General features: G+C 39.9%; 4 protein-coding genes across 6 annotated transcripts; 2 read left to right on the forward strand and 2 right to left on the reverse strand.

Moving 5' to 3' along the window:
- The first annotated feature begins 964 nt into the window (after positions 1-964).
- LOC135608238 (uncharacterized) lies at positions 965-4,612 on the forward strand. The gene is made up of 4 exons (XM_065100900.1): positions 965-1,343; positions 3,706-3,864; positions 4,179-4,260; positions 4,361-4,612. The coding sequence occupies exons 1-4, from the start codon at positions 1,005-1,007 to the stop codon at positions 4,510-4,512; spliced, it is 732 nt and encodes a 243-aa protein (XP_064956972.1). The 5' UTR covers positions 965-1,004; the 3' UTR covers positions 4,513-4,612.
- Positions 4,613-4,616: 4 nt separating this feature from the next.
- On the reverse strand, positions 4,617-5,764 carry LOC135608237 (uncharacterized). 3 transcript variants are annotated; one of them, XM_065100896.1, is made up of 4 exons: positions 5,284-5,764; positions 5,096-5,199; positions 4,911-5,032; positions 4,617-4,826 (listed from the first exon to the last, which is right to left on the reverse strand). In XM_065100896.1, the coding sequence occupies exons 1-4, from the start codon at positions 5,762-5,764 to the stop codon at positions 4,739-4,741; spliced, it is 795 nt and encodes a 264-aa protein (XP_064956968.1). In that variant the 3' UTR covers positions 4,617-4,738. The 3 variants fall into 3 exon arrangements, with proteins under 3 accessions (XP_064956968.1, XP_064956969.1, XP_064956970.1); XM_065100897.1 differs by having other exon boundaries at positions 4,911-5,029; positions 5,284-5,711; XM_065100898.1 differs by lacking the exon at positions 4,617-4,826 and having other exon boundaries at positions 4,873-5,029.
- Positions 5,765-5,845: 81 nt separating this feature from the next.
- Positions 5,846-11,716, reverse strand: LOC135608236 (uncharacterized). Its single transcript, XM_065100895.1, has 8 exons — positions 11,326-11,716; positions 9,666-9,878; positions 9,308-9,499; positions 9,026-9,228; positions 8,849-8,927; positions 7,958-8,096; positions 6,303-6,395; positions 5,846-6,171 (listed from the first exon to the last, which is right to left on the reverse strand). The coding sequence occupies exons 1-8, from the start codon at positions 11,428-11,430 to the stop codon at positions 6,101-6,103; spliced, it is 1,095 nt and encodes a 364-aa protein (XP_064956967.1). The 5' UTR covers positions 11,431-11,716; the 3' UTR covers positions 5,846-6,100.
- On the forward strand, positions 11,713-16,172 carry LOC135608235 (arginine-specific demethylase JMJ22-like). Its single transcript, XM_065100894.1, has 2 exons — positions 11,713-13,046; positions 15,728-16,172. The coding sequence occupies exons 1-2, from the start codon at positions 11,731-11,733 to the stop codon at positions 15,966-15,968; spliced, it is 1,557 nt and encodes a 518-aa protein (XP_064956966.1). The 5' UTR covers positions 11,713-11,730; the 3' UTR covers positions 15,969-16,172.
- Positions 16,173-16,288: the final 116 nt, after the last annotated feature.

Raw genomic sequence — 16,288 nt, forward strand, 5'->3', positions numbered from 1 at the left:
TCAAACTTGGTTGAGATGGAATACCTAGTTAGCAAGTGATCCAAGAGTGGCACACTCATCATCAAATCATAATCATATGAGATTTTCATAGACTTTCCCGAAGTACCTTCGGGTTCACAAGAACTGTCTTTTTTCCCGATAAAGGGGAGGTTGGGATCTCCTCTACTATTAGATTGTCCAAAGATAAAGCGTGATCCTCGATCGTCTGGCGACTAAGAGATCGAGAAGAGCTTATGCAAGAAATAAAAAAACATCTCAACCTAGGGAGGTGGAAGAGTAGGATGGTGGAAAACTGATTTGTTGCAGAACCGATGCCGGGACTACGAGAAACTCAAGGACTAACTCACCCTGCAGGGAACCGGGGCGAAGTAGAGGAGACTTCTAAAGAGGCCCCGGAGGCGAAGTAGAAGGCTTCTAAAAATGCCTCAGAGATTCGAATGGAAGAATATGTCTCACCCCAACATGATAAGAGAGGATTTATAGAGAGGGAGACGATCTCTCTTATCTCATGATGGAGACAAATATCTATTTGGAATAATTTCGAAGAGACACTGATAGATGAAGGACTCGAAAAACGTCAAACTCTATCACGATGAAGGTATACGACTAAACATGCTCGAGGTATGTGAGTTAAAAATTTATTTATAAACATTATATATGCTTTAAATAAAAATAAAAAATAGACAAGGATACTTAACATATTTAAGATAAAAGTCAATTAATTTGGTATTTATCCTTTCAAATATTGTCATATGTTATCCAACAATACTAACTTGTTGAGCCTTCGATCACTTCCTAACCCCTAACAACTTGTACATAGTAAATACTTCAATTAATGGATATATTCGAAAGAATTATTTTGGGGCTAATAAGAGACTGTCATCCGCAAAAAAAGACCCAAAAGTATGCGATTTCTCGGCATAAATTTCCCATAATGGCCCTGTTAGCGTTCAACGTATATACCGCTCGATCATTTCATCATCGCGCAAAATATTATTCCCAAAATGTCCACGGAGTTGGAGGAGAGGCCGAACCCCGCCGCCGCGGACGACGGCATCGAGGAAGACGACGATCCTCCCTTGCTGAGCTCCCAAGCTCTGGAAGCTCTCAGGGAGTTCCTCAGCGAGCAGTCCTCCCTGGGCGGCGCGGGCGGAGGACGAGTAGATGGCGGAGACGACGACCAGGACGAGGTGCGGTTGGTGGCGGAGGACTGGAGATTGAGCCAGTTTTGGTACGACCGGGAGACGGCAGAGACGGTCGCGGAGGAGATCAGGACACTTTATCGCTCAACCTCTTCTCCCATCGCCTGCATCGCTTGTCCAACACTCTACGCGTATCTAAAGGTCCGATGCCCTTTTCTGATGCCGGTGAAATATATGCTCAAAATTTGATTTTTTTCTTTTGCTGGATATTGGTTCTTTACGGCGAGGAGTAGATTCGTACTACTGTGGGACTTTGTAGGATGGGCAGTGTCTTTAGATTCATGTAGAAGGATAGGCATTTAATTATGTTAGGGTTTTTACTATCTGACAAAACCTCAGTTTGATTCGAAGGTCGAGAGAGCACCTTGTGGTATCTTAATTAGCATCCCAATTGAGTCTCTGCTCTCTGTGGGATGAAAAAGGAAGCTTTATCTGCTATCTGCAACAAAGCAAAAGGTTCAAGTTAGCGTCTTGTGGCATTAGAAAGCAAGGATTGTTGAGGTGATTGTATGTGACCATTAAGGAACATATGGTAGCATCTTATGTAGGGAAAGCATAAAACCTGAATCAAGGATTGTTGAGGTGGTTGTCTGTGACGTGCATCATTGTAACCTAAGGAATAAGGTAAGGCATGTGATGCAAAGGTCATTCTGCTAGTATGAAATAGATTGGATGGTACATGAGAGAATGTAATGGGATGATACAGATTGGATCAAATGCTTGCTTATAGGATCTGAACAATTAGACTATATACATCGTAGATGTTTTACTGGTTGGTTGCCATAAAAGGCTTCTCTGTGATGGTCGGGATTGGACCGAGGTGCTTGACAACCACTATCCTGGAGGAAAAATGTAGGCTTGTAGTTGACAACTTAACTGGAGATTCTTGCTTCCAGAACACCTCTGTAATTGATCATATTACATGGTCAGGTTTTTGGTAGTAAAGGATTAATTAATTAGTCGTAAGACACGGGTTGTAGGAAGAAGAACACAATTGAGAATGGCTCGTAGGAAGAAGAACACAATTGAGAATGGCTACCGAACTTGATACCAGCAACGTTTACAGGTTGCAAATGACCTCAAGGTTGATAACAGCAGAACTTTTAGTTGGTGTATAAGGGAAACCTGTGTGATTTTAGCAACCTGTTGGATTGACATACATGATAGCTATTGTTCGGAGTAATTTTTTCTCCCTTTGCTTCCCCCCCATGCTTAATTCTAGTGTATGTAAGTTGTTTTTCCCTTGCTTAGCTAGAGGCACAATGGACTGAAACTTGAGGCAGTTACGCGTAAAGAGATCTCAATGAGCATAACTTGGTCATGGTAGATTGAGTACCAGTTATAGTAAAAGGACTAAACAACGATGTTATTGGCGTTATTGGGTAAAAGCTCGTTGCATGATGTTTACTCCTAAAGAATGTGGTAGAAACCTAGAAGCCCATGGAAAATATTGTTTTCCGCAAGTTCCATGTCTCACTGTTCTTTCAGGAAAACTTCTCTTAGAAAAATAACTTCCAGATGGAAGGATACTTTGCGCTTTTATATTGCTGTAGCTATATGTCTGTAGAAGGGCGTAACTGCGTTCATGCTATGAGTTTTAGCAGGAGTTTTTCGGCCTGGCAACCTTTTCCAAAAGTTCTCTCTTATATCCTTCTCGTAAAGTCGGATCAGAGGAATTGCTTTTTAATACAGGAAGATAATCATGAGCTGCAAAATCAATTCTATCATGTTTTTACAGAGTATGTTAGAATCCTGCGTTGTTGCCTTTAGATGTCAACATGCCTGAAACAGTTTACTCACTCTTGCTAAGTTCATTAACTCTGTTTCTGAAACAGTCAAGTCCTTATTTCACTGAATTTGTGTGTAGGATTTTGATATCTATTTTAGCAAAATAAATTCTTTAGTTGGAAGCATACCATGATCCATAAAAAAAAATATTGACGTTTCTCCTTTTATTCTCATGATGCAACAACAACAACAACAACAATAACAACAATAAAATCGTAAATCATAATTATTTGGGATTGACTACATGAATCTTTTACCACTATTGAGATATGTAAAAAGTTATATGCGTAGTTAAGTTCAGAATACTTAAATCTTTATTTATAGTTTTTATTAATATTTTTTTAGATCTTCCTTTATCTTTCTTTTCATTTTCATGATAAAATGTTTAATAGTTCAACATTGATACATATTTTGCTTGTTTCCACGGAAGCTTGATCCTAGCGTTCTAGTAAAATTACTTGAGCACGATAAACGCTTTGAACAGTATGGTGATGATTTTATTTGCTACGATAAACGCTTTGAACAGTATGGTGATGATTTTATTTGCTACGACTATAATCAACCGGAGGAATTGTTGCCATCACTTAAATACTTAAATCTTTATTTATAATTTTTATTAATATTTTTTTTAGATCTTTCTTTATCTTTCTTTTCATTTTCATGATAAAATGCTTAATAGTTCAACGTTGATACATATTTTGCTTGTTTTCCTCAGAAGCTTGATCCTAGTGTTCCAGTAAAATTACTTGAGTACGATAAACGCTTTGAACAGTATGGTGATGATTTTATTTACTACGACTACAATCAACCGGACGAATTGCTGCCATCACTAAAACACAACTACCAAGTTATCATCGCAGATCCCCCTTATCTGGTAAGTCGAACACCGAGTTAGTGCTTTGAGTGAAGCTTCATAGTCCAGGACATATGAAGCCTGAGAAAAATTATGCTTCATCATTGATTTCACCATTCCTAAATTTTTGTTGCCCATGTTCTTGATGATCCACAGTATCATCTTCTTCTTTGGCATTATGTTGATACTCATATATATTGACAAAAAAAAGCCTGTCTTTAAGCACAAGCTTTTAAAAGACATTATCACCATTTTATCCTTGCAACGATCTGTCTTTATAGAGTTTAAGCTGCTATAGTTTGTTGAGTATCCTTCCTTTTAACTTTTGCATGCAGAGCAAGGAATGCTTGGAGAAAGTAGCCCATACGATTTCTCTTTTGGCGCACCCACAAGATTCATATTTGCTGTTGCTCACTGGTAATTTTCGTGCCATCTGTTACACGAATTATTTTTGTTATTTCAACACCATGACTTGTTTCATTAAATCCAAGACGATTGCATGCGTTCTTTTGAGCAGGAGAGGTGCAAAAGGAGAGAGCTGCAGAGCTATTGAACGTCCATCCCTGCGGCTTCAGACCTCAGCACACCAACAAGCTCGGGAACGAGTTCCGGCTCTTCACAAACTATGATCCTGCAGGGAGATTGGGTGGCTGGGAGAGAAAGGTTTAAGAGCATTTCTTGCATTTTGTTTGTGATGCATATGTGTCCTCAGAATTCAACTTCTGACTGATGATGAATGTTTTGTTGCTAATCCGATGGAATTACTTTCTGGATTTGAGTGCTACTGTGATGATGCAGTTTTCATTGATCCATGGATTTAAAGCTTTCAACACACAGACACCAGGAAAAGGTTTTGCTGCATTAGCACACATCTTTCGTCGTCTCAGCAGAGCGATCAGTGACTCGTCTTGGGCGGCTTCACGATGAGCACAGGGCAGTTGGCATGATGAGCACAGTAGTCGCTGACGCTCCCCAGGATTGCCCTGCGTGCAACATCGGACTCTGAACCACCAGATTCATTTCTAAGGGGCATTTGATCGAACACGTTCTCTCTTTGAGCGACTCACCGCCTTATCTTACTCAGGCCGCGGCTTCCTACCACGAGGAGGTCGGTCTGCATCTGTTCCGCAGCCTGGCATATCGTCTCCTTCGGATCCCCGATGACGACGACTGCTTCAGCTTCAACCTGCTGCGTGCAGAACACCATGGATGCCGGTCACTTCCTTCATCGAATAATCAACGAATGTCTTACCAGCCTTCGTCTGCAAATTCCCTTCGCTCGCTCGATTACATCGCGTGAGTTCTGCTCTTGAGCTTTCTTCACGGAGTCTATCACCGACGACGTCGCATAAACGGCTGCGACAAACCAAAGCAAAACTCTAATTTGGGTCTCTCCAAGTAATGCCAGTTAGGGAAACGTAGCGATATATGCAGTTTGACCTGGTCCGATCGGATGCATGATGAACTGCTGTAGAGGCTGCTGCGCGTGGACGAGGACGAGTGTGCCGAGCGGCTGCGGTTTGTTGGGCGCGCCTCCGACGGCGGCGGCGAAGAGATTGTCGAGCGCCCAAGACAACGCGTAAAGGCTCCCTTCGCTCTCGTCCACAGCCACCAACACCGTCATCTTCTCGCGGCCCTCTGTCGCCACCGGTTCCTTGGTCTCCTCCATCCTGCCTCCCTTCCTCGGCTCTCTGAACCTTTTGTATCTACCCCCTTTGTAGCGCCTCCAGTGAGACGTGTCGGGCGCTTCTCTCCGTGCTGACAGCATTTTGTAAGTGACGTTTTGGAACGTAGGCATCGGATTGAGATCAATGGCGGCACTCGTCGGCTCTCCCGGCGACGTGGCGGGACGAAACGTAATTACGCGGCGTCCATGCAGAAAGCGATTCCAGAGACTTCCGCTCTCGCCAGTCGCCAACATGCTTTGAGATCCACTACCGCCATGCTTTAAGATTCGAACCGTTTCCAACACAACCTACAGAAATGTATGCTTACCCGTAGCTTTGCGTCTGTTACTATCATCCACAATATATTATGCTGGCCATTTGTTTACATCACGAAATTAATCACTTGGCGTTACATTTACATCCTATTTATGAAATTAACCGACCAAAGAGAATTGTTAAAGCTTATAAATATGTTTTGGTACAATATCTCAAGTTATGTTGAGGGCATCACTAACTAAGCTTCAGACAAGTATCTTCCCATTTTTAGAACATTGTGAAGGTTGTCTTGCAAAAAAACTTGCGGCAAAATTTCAAGGTGGCGACCATTTTCCAGCTCTGAACAACTTGTAGAACTCAGATTTCTTCGAAACCACAAAGAAGACTGGACAAGGCAAACAACACATTTTAAGAAGTATGTCCATAAGAAAAAACTTTGAGCATAAATGGTGAGAATAGAAATGAAAAAAACAGAGCCTCTAATAGACAGCAAAAAAAAAAAAAAAAAAAACATACCTGGGATAGCCGGGATGATATAATCAGAATGCCGCAAAATGTCGAGAAGCGTCTTCTTCTCATTTATATGAATCCATTTACCATAATTGGTACCTACATATATTAAATCAGAAGCATAAATATACCACAATTGGAAAAAAATACAAATATACTGAGATAAAATTCTTCTGGAAACAGAATAGGCCAAATTTGTTCTTAAATAACAATCAAGTAAAATGGACACGTATATCTAATTTTTCTCTCGGGTTTGTGCTTATTTTGTAATCACCAATGTCCTGTCATAGATTTCCATCATCATCTATTCTAATTTGTCATCGTTTTTACAACACCCTTAGATCACAGAATTTTCCACTAGCTGAATTTGCTCTTCATAAATTTATGCTATATCACACTAACTTTTCCATAGAAAAAAAAGGGAAAAAACATTATAAGATGAATCTATACAGGCAACAACTTGAAACATGTCTTTCTTTACAGTGGACTAGGAAGCTCTTGTTGCTACCAAAACATTACTGAAAAATGGCTTCGGTCGGATGCTTACATTTCAGTCAGATGTTACGAGATTAGTGATATCCATACTTCCATAACTTCTATAGCCTACTGCTATAACTGGTCATATTCAATTTAATAAGCTTATAACAGGTGAAACATATGTTCACTTGAAGCTCAAATATGAAAAATATGTTAACTTGAAGCTCAGTGGAGTTGCGATGAGCTATCCTTCTTCCAGTAGGAGACAAGAGGTGTGAATCAAACAGAGCCAAAGGAAAAGAACAGTACAACAAAGAGAATAGAGACAATATACAAGAAACAAAGAGGTCTAAAGCCTTCTGATCTATCCATTTCCTTTGTCCTTACCTATTTGGAAACCTTACACAGTGGGGATCATCAGAATGTGATGACACATGACGAAACATGACCAAACAGTAAATCATCTATCCCACACTCCCCTCAAGTCGGCTTTATTTTATGGCTCCAGCTTAGTGAAACATTCCAATGGCTGCTACACTGTATTTATTAAAAAAAAACTTTTTGGAAAATACAATAATGTTCCTTATGAAGTCATGTTCACAAAATTTTTTGTATCACATACCAAATTAAATCAGAGAGCTTCTTTGTTTTCGTATAACATACAATGAATGATAATTATTCACAAAGAGATCATGTCTAGGCAAACTCTAAGGAACCAACATTTCCGTGGTAAACATAGCAAAAATAAGAAAACAGTTTATTTCCATATTAGGAACAAATATGGGAGGTCTCTGACATGAACTGTGAAATATGTACGTGAGTAAATTTGTATGCAAAATCATTTCACCAAAATGAAATACAATTTAGATTCATGTAAATCACCTATTATCATATTGACTGAAAACATAAGACATATTCAGAAAGTTCCATTAGTAGTTATGACAATTCTCTTCAATATCATTCTACATAATTTGCAAAAGAGATTTTGCTTTTTCTATATGAACAAAAAACAGCTCATTTTAACTGATGTTGGATAAGAAAAGAAATCTAATCTTGAAAAGACCAGCAAGCACATGTGATAAACAAGTTCATTGTTTTCCCTAGGTTCTTTTCATATGTCAAGATACTTGTAGTGCAGAGAAATAGACAAAATTACAGATATGCATAGAAGTGAGATAGCATACTTAAATGAGAGACTGAACTATCCAGATCTTTTCCTGAATCCTTCTCTTCATCAAAGAAGCCTTCTGGAACAGACTTCACTGTGCCATCTAGCAGATACTTAAGGACTTCCTTATTCGATAAGAGAATCCCGGTGCCAGCCTGACAAATCAATGAAAACGAGTAATTCATGGGGAGGAGAAAAATTTTAGTGAATTAATGCTCATCAAAAAATCTTCTAGATAAAAGTTAATAACTGACTAGGACTTGCAAAAATAAATTTCAAGAGCACAAATAATTTATAGCTAAAATAAGACCTAAATGGCAACATAACTAGCATGCCCTTTTTAGATGGATTTACTCTTCTTCAGAGAGTATCTCAGAATTTTGCTTAACATCTATTTTATAAGATGAGACTACTACTGTTTGGATTGGATACTGAAATATTCATCAAGCCATCTGTGGATAGAAATTTCAATTAAAATTTTCTTCATACCTGGACTATTCCAGGCTTCACAACATAATGCTTAATGCCTTAACCATAGAGTTCCAGGTGAAAAAGACTCTTATAATGCATCAGCTTGTACAAAATGTGAAACTAAACTAGCTTGTTAAATATGTTGGAAGTGAAGATACCGGTGTTAGACGGGCATGTCAGATCAATAAACTAGGGATGAACTCTCATATGCTATTCCTATTCAACTAAACTGTTACCTCTAGTTTTCTTTAACTTCAAATACAGGCCTGCATTACTTTGCAAAAATGCAAAGAACAAAGCAATGATTTGGCCATCAAGAAAACATTCAACAATTGGATATATGTCAACTGAAATGTGATAACCGTATGCCATATAGTTCACAAACAAGAAACTACAGAATCAAAATTCTCAAAAACACAAAAATTCTAGTTCAAACCTGATAATACAATTCAACAGCTTCCCTTGTATAAGCATGATACTCATCCCATGGTAGTGGCTGGGAATCTTCTGAAAACATGTTACGAAAGCTAAGGACATTACAAAATCAGCAGCTTTTTTCATAATAATATTGTCATGACAAACAACTCAGGTGAATTAACGTCAAGATAAGGATATTATGTCAAGATGCGATGAGAACATGTCCGTTTCACAAAAGTCCTCAATGAAATCACTTGACATGACCTCTGCATAAAGAAGAAGAACCGGCCAATGAAGAATCCCACTTTTATCTAGTACTGGTTTTCTAATTCCAGTGAGTTCCTGGTACAGGCCCTTCCCAAGCTTCAATCCTCTATTCTCCATTGCAGATGAAAGCTCCTGAACAAATTCAACAGATTATGTGGATAATAAAATGCATGTATTGAAGAAAGAAATGATTTTTGTCCAGATAACTGACCTTAGCTGAAGCAACAGCTTGTAATACTTGAGCCTTTTGATGTTCATCTTCTTTTCTTCGCAAGTCAATCTGCATAAGCAACTTCTTCAGCTCGTCATTAGAGGGAACTTGTTCAAGTCCCCTTTGGCAAAGTGATGCTGCTTCAGCCAACAAATTCAAAGAGAAGGCAGCTTTGGCTGCCCGATAATATGCCTAGTCCATAATTCACACCATTAGAATCTTTAGCTGATCTACTTGAACCAGAAGATTGAGAATCAAAATAAAGTAAGCAGAAAAGCAAGAAACCACACATAACATGACAATCTCAATAAGAATCAAAATGCACGTCAGCATCAGCAAGCTTGAGTCAAGAACCAACCTTGATATTTGTCGAACAGAATTTAATTGCTTCCTCAGAATCACTTAAAGAACGCCTATAATTTCCCAAAAGCAAATTTACATGGGCACGATTAGCAAAGAGGACCGAGTGATCTGAGTCGCTCAGAGCTTTCTGGTTAATCGCTCTTGTATAACAATCAATTGCATCGTTATAATGCTTTTTACCCATCTTGACGAATTGGTTACCTTGTTCCTGAAAATTGCATTTCCTTTAGTTGTTGATAATGAAAATTGAAAGCCAAGAGCACAGCAATTCCATCACGCATTTTGAAAGAACCGGAAAAAGAACTTATATCAACCCATCAAAAGGACTTGAGATATGTGCACCTTTAATCTGTCAGAAAAAAAATGGTGCAATTTTAGAATTTTGAGCCTTTACATGTTTGAACCGTGTATGTACATCTTTATTTTTTTAGATCTCCTGTCAACCAAGCCTTTTAAAAGGTTCTATCTTGTGCATGAACTGTCAAGAAAGAAAATCAATAAGAAACTAGTAACATGTAAGATGAATATGAAATATCTATATCTTGTGATTGATACTTTAAATATCTGTATAATAGCCCATAATTACTACATGTGCAGTTGAAAAGGCCTAATATACAACCAGTATAGCTGAAAGTAATGACCTAGTTACATGTTGAAGAGTAGGAAAGCAAGCACGGAACATTTAGAAACTTGACTAGCCAAAGTAGCAGTAGCAGATATAACAGATGATCTTTGCTATGAAATGTCCAGAAGTACTCAGTACATCATTCGTATATCTGCACATAACCTTCAGCAGGCAGGAACAAATTCATAAATCTGCACAAAATGAACCAGATGAATTGTTTTACCCAATGTGTTACCTGTAAAATTATGTTTAGGTTTCACCTATTATAATTTCCTTAAAAAAACCAATTCTTACTAAATGACTTCTAGTCTTTTCCTCCCCTTTCAAAGCAAGCTGTGTCCGATGTCCCCCTCCAATCTTGACCCTCGTTAAATTTCATTGTAGACGACCCGAAAACATCACGTATCATCACCTAAAACATGATGAGGTTATCTTACCGAAAATAGTATCAACTAGACTTCAATTTTTTGATATCCTTTTTCCTTGGACGAAAAATAAGTGTTCCTTAGGTTACGATTACATGTCGTTTGATTGGACAGTTTGGACAAGACGAACAATTAAAATTCTACAGAAAATCCAGTTATTAGAGTTTTAGTACAGCACAGTGTCCACCAACTCGACCAATAGGAAGCACAGAAAACTGGGTTTGCAAGATAGAAAACGAACAAAAGAACAACGCTGGACAGTAGCTAGATCAAAGAACAAGCTTTTCATTAGATATGTGCAAAAAGAACGAGTTCCTGAACCTCTTGGAAGCGAATGGCGAAGTAAATCGCTCGTTTAACAAGATAGAAGAGAAACAAATAGCGGAAAATAAAAAAAGGCAGTTTTTCCATCAACAAACGGGAAAGAAAGAATTAAATGTTCTGTCGCCAAAATTGGCTTGACAGAGGAATCAAAAGGTGAGACGAAAAAGAAATCTGCGCCACAGACGACGACGCTTCCAATGTAGCTGGAAGGTAAAGATTTGAGCATGAAAACAGGTGGGTTTGGAGAGAGATGCATAAAGAAGAAAAGGCTTTATACTGACCTTGAGCTCAACGGCGGCGGCCTCTTTGATAGCGGCGATGGCTTCCAAGTCCGCCTTCTCGCTCTCGGAGATCGGGTCCGATCCGGCGTCCATCCATAGCGCCATCTCTTTCTCTGCCTCCCGAGTCCCGGAAGAGTCGCGCGGCTTCGTATTGCTGTGATCGTCGGAGGGCGTAACAAAAACCTTGTGATAAACCCTAGCAAGACGAATTCAGATCAGATGAGCCACATCTGGTCCAGTTCGGGTGGTTTTACCGGAGTCAACAAAAAGCGAGTCGAGCCCTCGACTACAAAACAGACGGCCCGATGGCCCGCCCCAGGTTTTGTAGCCCAACTGATATATAAACCCGCTCTGCTCCCAGGTTCTCCTCATCACAAGCCATCGGCCAAAACTCTTTGAGGCAATATGCCGAGCGCTTTCCATCGTCTGACGTCTCCCCACCTCATCCGAAAGAAACCACCGTCGGCGGCTAGAAAGAAGAAGAAGAAGAAGAGAACAGGTATCCCCTTCTCCAAACCTCAACCATTAGAACACCAAGTAGCCGAAGAAGAAGAGGAGGGGATGGGGGAAGAGCAGGTGTTGGGGTTTAAGCTGAAGCCCTCCGCCTCGTCCCGTCTCCACGCCATCCAACCTCTCGGGAACCTCCTCCTCCTCGGCGACGCCTCCGCCTCCGTCAACGCCCGCGACTATGGCCTCGGCATTCTTCGCGCCCTGCCTGACGACCTCCTCCTCGACGTCCTTGCCCTCCTCCCTGCCCGCGACCTCGCCGCCCTCTCCGCTGCCTGCCGCTCCCTCTACGTCTTCGCTACCCACGACACCCTCTGGCGCGCCCTCGTCCTTGACCACTTGCACGGCAACTTCTCGTTCCGTGGCTCTTGGAGGTCCACCTTCCTCTCTGCCGTTAGCTCCCATCCTCCTCCTTCCTCTTCGGCTCTCGTGATCAGGAATTTCTACTCGGACTACCTCTTCCAGAGCTGGCTCTGCGCCAATATCGAGATGAAGCCTGAGTGGCTCGAGATCGACAACATCGAGAGGCGGCGCGGGATCTCCGTGGAGGAGTTCATCAGCCGCTACGAGGAGCCTAATAAGCCGGTCTTGCTGGAAGGATGCCTCGACGAGTGGCCGGCGATGAAGGGGTGGAGCCGGGAACGCCTGGTTCGGATCTGCGGCGGCGTCAAGTTCGCTGTGGGTCCTGTGGAGATGACCCTGGAGCGGTACTTCCAGTATGCGGACGCCACGAAGGAGGAGCGACCGCTTTACCTCTTCGATCCCATGTTCGCTGAGAAGGTTTCCGAGCTTGGGTCCGAGTATGAGGTCCCCAATTACTTCAGGGAGGATCTGTTTGCCGTGCTGGGGAAGGAGAGGCCGGACTACCGGTGGATAATAATTGGGCCCGCGAGCTCAGGATCGTCGTTCCATGTGGATCCGAACTCCACTTCCGCGTGGAACGCGGTGATCAAGGGTTCCAAGAAGTGGGTCATGTTTCCTCCGGAGGTCGTACCCCCCGGAGTGCATCCGAGCCCGGACGGAGCTGAGGTTGCCTGTCCGGTGTCCATCATGGAGTGGTTCATGAACTTCTATGCGGCTTGTAGAAAATGGAAGAAGAGGCCGGTCGAGTGCGTGTGCAGAGCCGGGGAGGTAGTATTTGTGCCTAATGGATGGTGGCATCTGGTGGTCAATCTTGAGGACTCCATTGCCATTACACAGAACTATGTGAGCCGGTAAGATTCCTTATGCTTTCTAATCGTTCATTTGCTTGTAAACTATAGTACTGTAGACCTGTTTCTGAACAGTTATAGCAAAAACTGAACTTTTTCTTGATACTTGAGATCAAATGAACAAAACATTATGAAGGGCAAAGTGTCAAGAAATTGTTTGTTATCTGGGAAGTCCAAATTCTAGACTTTGTGAGTGACTGCAACAGCTCTATCTTCAGTGCCTTTGTTGCTTAAATCAGTGGGAGAGAATGAGTCTGAATGATCATATTATGCTTTAATTTCTCGAGGTTAGCCGCAAATTGAGAATAAGCAAAATGTCCCAGGACAATTCCATCTTATATTGTAACTTGAAGAAACATAAATTAAATTTTGTTGCCTGTCTTTCCCAACGAAGTCCAATTGCTTGTTGGAGCCACTTCATTTGCCTCCGATGAAGTATAAGATGTTGATACTTCAAAGGCACAAATATCCAATGGTTGAGATTCAAATAGGTTGGTTAAGGTCAGGGGAATGTTCTCAACAATATGGTTCTCAACCGTATTTGAATCAACAATATGATTCAAATATGGTTCTTTGAGATCCAAAGGCACAAAGAAAATAAGAGATTTATTTTCTTTTGTTTTCTTGAGGTTTGATCGCTTTTTTGAGGTTCATAATTCTGGTAGTCCCTTTTGAATTTGTTAAAATACATCTCTTATTTTCTTTGCTAGTTTTTTTTTTTTTTTTGCTTATTGTAAATGGAAAAGAGTGTCATTATCACTATTTTTTTCTCAATAAAAAAACTTTTAACCGTTTAAAGATCAAGATGAGAAATTGAGATTTTTTAAATTGATTATCAAAATATGAATAAAATGAAAGTGTTCAGAAGGATGAAAAAGCTGAGAAAAAAAAAACCAGAGATCAATAAACAATGAACATATTAGAAAATCGATATAAGATGTAATATGATTCAACAACTCCCTCTATAGGAAAAAAATTAAAATTTTTTGCTATATGAAAAAAATCACTATAAGAAGATTAGTAAATGATAACACAGGGCAGGTTAGAGTGTGGAAAAATTGTAGCTGACTGATTGTGGTGGTTTCTATGAGGTTATTGTATAAATACAGAAAAGGGAAACAAAGCATGTGATACAGAGGTGGAGGATTTAGGAAAAGGATATATGTTTTGACTACGCACTCTTAAGTCCTTAAAACTCGCCCCCACTAGTGAAAATGGCTTCACACCAAATCACAAACGCTTGGGAAATGGAAACCTTCACTTTATTCAACCTCTTTTAATAGCTTATTTAAGGACATAGGGAAAAAAGAACCAAACCTAATAAAGAACAAGCATAAATGGATTCTGATTAATTTTATCTCTTGAAATAATGGCTTCTTGTAATCATTCCAAACTCCCTATTATAGAGAATTTTCATAATTTCATTTATATTTTGGCTACTCCTTGATGAGAGATGTTCTTATTTCTGCAAGATCCTTAGTTGGGTGTGGTACCATTCTTGGACAATATTTTTAGTCAACCAAACCATTTATCTGTTGAACAGCAGAGTTTTCGTTTCTTAATTTTGACAGTCTTAATAAGAAAATTTTGATTAAATCTTCACCATTGAAATCCTGCCCATTCCGAACATATAGGACGTTTCGATTGTAGGAAAACATCCAACCTGACAAAATATTATACAGATTACAAAAAATCAAAATACATGTCAACTTATTTCAATTGTAGGAAAACATCCAAACTGACAAAATATTATACAGATTACAAAAATTCAAATTTTCTAGATAAGATTGAGATGTGAAAACTAAAGTATCATCTTGTATGAACCCAAGTTTATCATTTACCCATCAAGACTAGGTCCAGATTTTCTTCTTCTGATGCCCATAGACCTGGAAGGCGCCCATACCTGCATCAGTTTCTAGTACCAAAGAATCATGTGATAACAACATTTTAATCAATTACAAATGTCTGTTTCTGGTGGATTGTCGTTTCAGTAGCTTCTTTCTGGTGTATCACTGAATGGGGGATATTCGCGGAAGTTCTTTAACCAGTTTCCAGTTAGGCTATATATGTTATCCTATTCAATCAGTCCTTTTTTTTTGTCGTTTTCAATTTCATGCTAGATTCTGCCTTGTCTTTCTAATTGCACAATTCATTCTACATTAAGTTATCCCCTACAAACACACACAACTAAGGTAGGTAGCCCTTGCTTTTAGAGTGTGTAGCAATGAATCGCCTTTGCCTGCATATTTTGCAATATTTTCACAGATTATTGGGAATTTACCTGAAGATCTTCATCTTTGAAAAAGAATTTAGCACTTGAGAATCAGAATGCTTTTGGATAATCATCTAGAAGTCTTCTAGAAAGTTTTCCAGATCTACCCATATATTGATGGTTTTTATTCTGTCGCAAAACCTCAAATCACATATTTATGGTGCCATCAGCCGAACACTTTTAAAAAGAGCATAGTGTGTGTTCATGGTGGAATTTGCTTTGAATCGGGTAAATGTTTAGCCTGTGAAGTACAAATTCAAAATTGCCCGATGTCATTTTTGAACACGATGGAAGTTTTGCACTTGTACTTGTATGTTTAGACAGCGGACACTTTTTCTCGAGTAATCTTTCGCTGGTATGTATTGTTGAATTTTCCGCTGGCACTCGTTTATGATTTTTGTTGGCGTTGCAGAAGAAATCTGTTCAATGTTCTGGATTTTCTTGGCAAGCCCAATGCCAGTGAGCTTGTCTCTGGAACCAAAGATAGGGTGAATCTGTATGAGAAGTTTCGAAGTGCTCTCGATGCTTCCTATCCCGGAATGATCGATGAGGTCACAGCAAAAGCCCAAGAGAAGATGGCTCAGAAGAAAAAACCATCATTCTGGGAGACTGTTACTGATACTAGGGTTGGAGGATTCAAGTTCTCCTTCTAACCCATTCAGATTAAAGATTAGCAGGAAGAGAACACCAGAGAACTCAGTTCATTGTAATGCCAGATTAAAGATTCAAGTTTTCCCTTTTGTATGAACCGTCTGATTGACAACCATGAGGAGTTTTGTGTTCCTTGTAATGCCATTTATTTCCTAAATATAACTCAGTTTTGTACTTGAGATTTCATATATGTGCTTCACTTTACACTTTTGCTTTTCTGCTATTGTGATTGGTAGATGTGTGTGTTATTATACATGTTGGAGTGCCATGACATGAGAACATCCACACGACTCTTAAAGCTGCACAGAAGCTTCAGATCAGG

Source organism: Musa acuminata, chromosome BXJ2-3, assembly GCF_036884655.1.
Source record: "Musa acuminata AAA Group cultivar baxijiao chromosome BXJ2-3, Cavendish_Baxijiao_AAA, whole genome shotgun sequence".
NCBI classification, from domain to species: Eukaryota; Viridiplantae; Streptophyta; class Magnoliopsida; order Zingiberales; family Musaceae; genus Musa; species Musa acuminata.

Coding starts and splice junctions, on each gene's coding strand:
- LOC135608238 (XM_065100900.1), top strand. CDS start 1,005: ATGTCCACGGAGTTGGAGGAGAGGCCGAACCCCGCCGCCGCGGACGAC. Junction 3,865..4,178: donor TCGCAGATCCCCCTTATCTG/GTAAGTCGAACA, acceptor TTTTGCATGCAG/AGCAAGGAATGCTTGGAGAA. Junction 4,261..4,360: donor ATATTTGCTGTTGCTCACTG/GTAATTTTCGTG, acceptor TCTTTTGAGCAG/GAGAGGTGCAAAAGGAGAGA.
- LOC135608237 (XM_065100896.1), bottom strand. CDS start 5,764: ATGTTGGCGACTGGCGAGAGCGGAAGTCTCTGGAATCGCTTTCTGCAT. Junction 5,200..5,283: donor CATGCATCCGATCGGACCAG/GTCAAACTGCAT, acceptor GGTTTGTCGCAG/CCGTTTATGCGACGTCGTCG. Junction 4,827..4,910: donor GGCCTGAGTAAGATAAGGCG/GTGAGTCGCTCA, acceptor TGTTGCACGCAG/GGCAATCCTGGGGAGCGTCA.
- LOC135608236 (XM_065100895.1), bottom strand. CDS start 11,430: ATGGCGCTATGGATGGACGCCGGATCGGACCCGATCTCCGAGAGCGAG. Junction 9,500..9,665: donor TCTGTTCGACAAATATCAAG/GTTGGTTCTTGA, acceptor ATTATGGACTAG/GCATATTATCGGGCAGCCAA. Junction 8,928..9,025: donor TCATCGCATCTTGACATAAT/ATCCTTATCTTG, acceptor CTTTCGTAACAT/GTTTTCAGAAGATTCCCAGC.
- LOC135608235 (XM_065100894.1), top strand. CDS start 11,731: ATGCCGAGCGCTTTCCATCGTCTGACGTCTCCCCACCTCATCCGAAAG. Junction 13,047..15,727: donor ACACAGAACTATGTGAGCCG/GTAAGATTCCTT, acceptor TTGGCGTTGCAG/AAGAAATCTGTTCAATGTTC.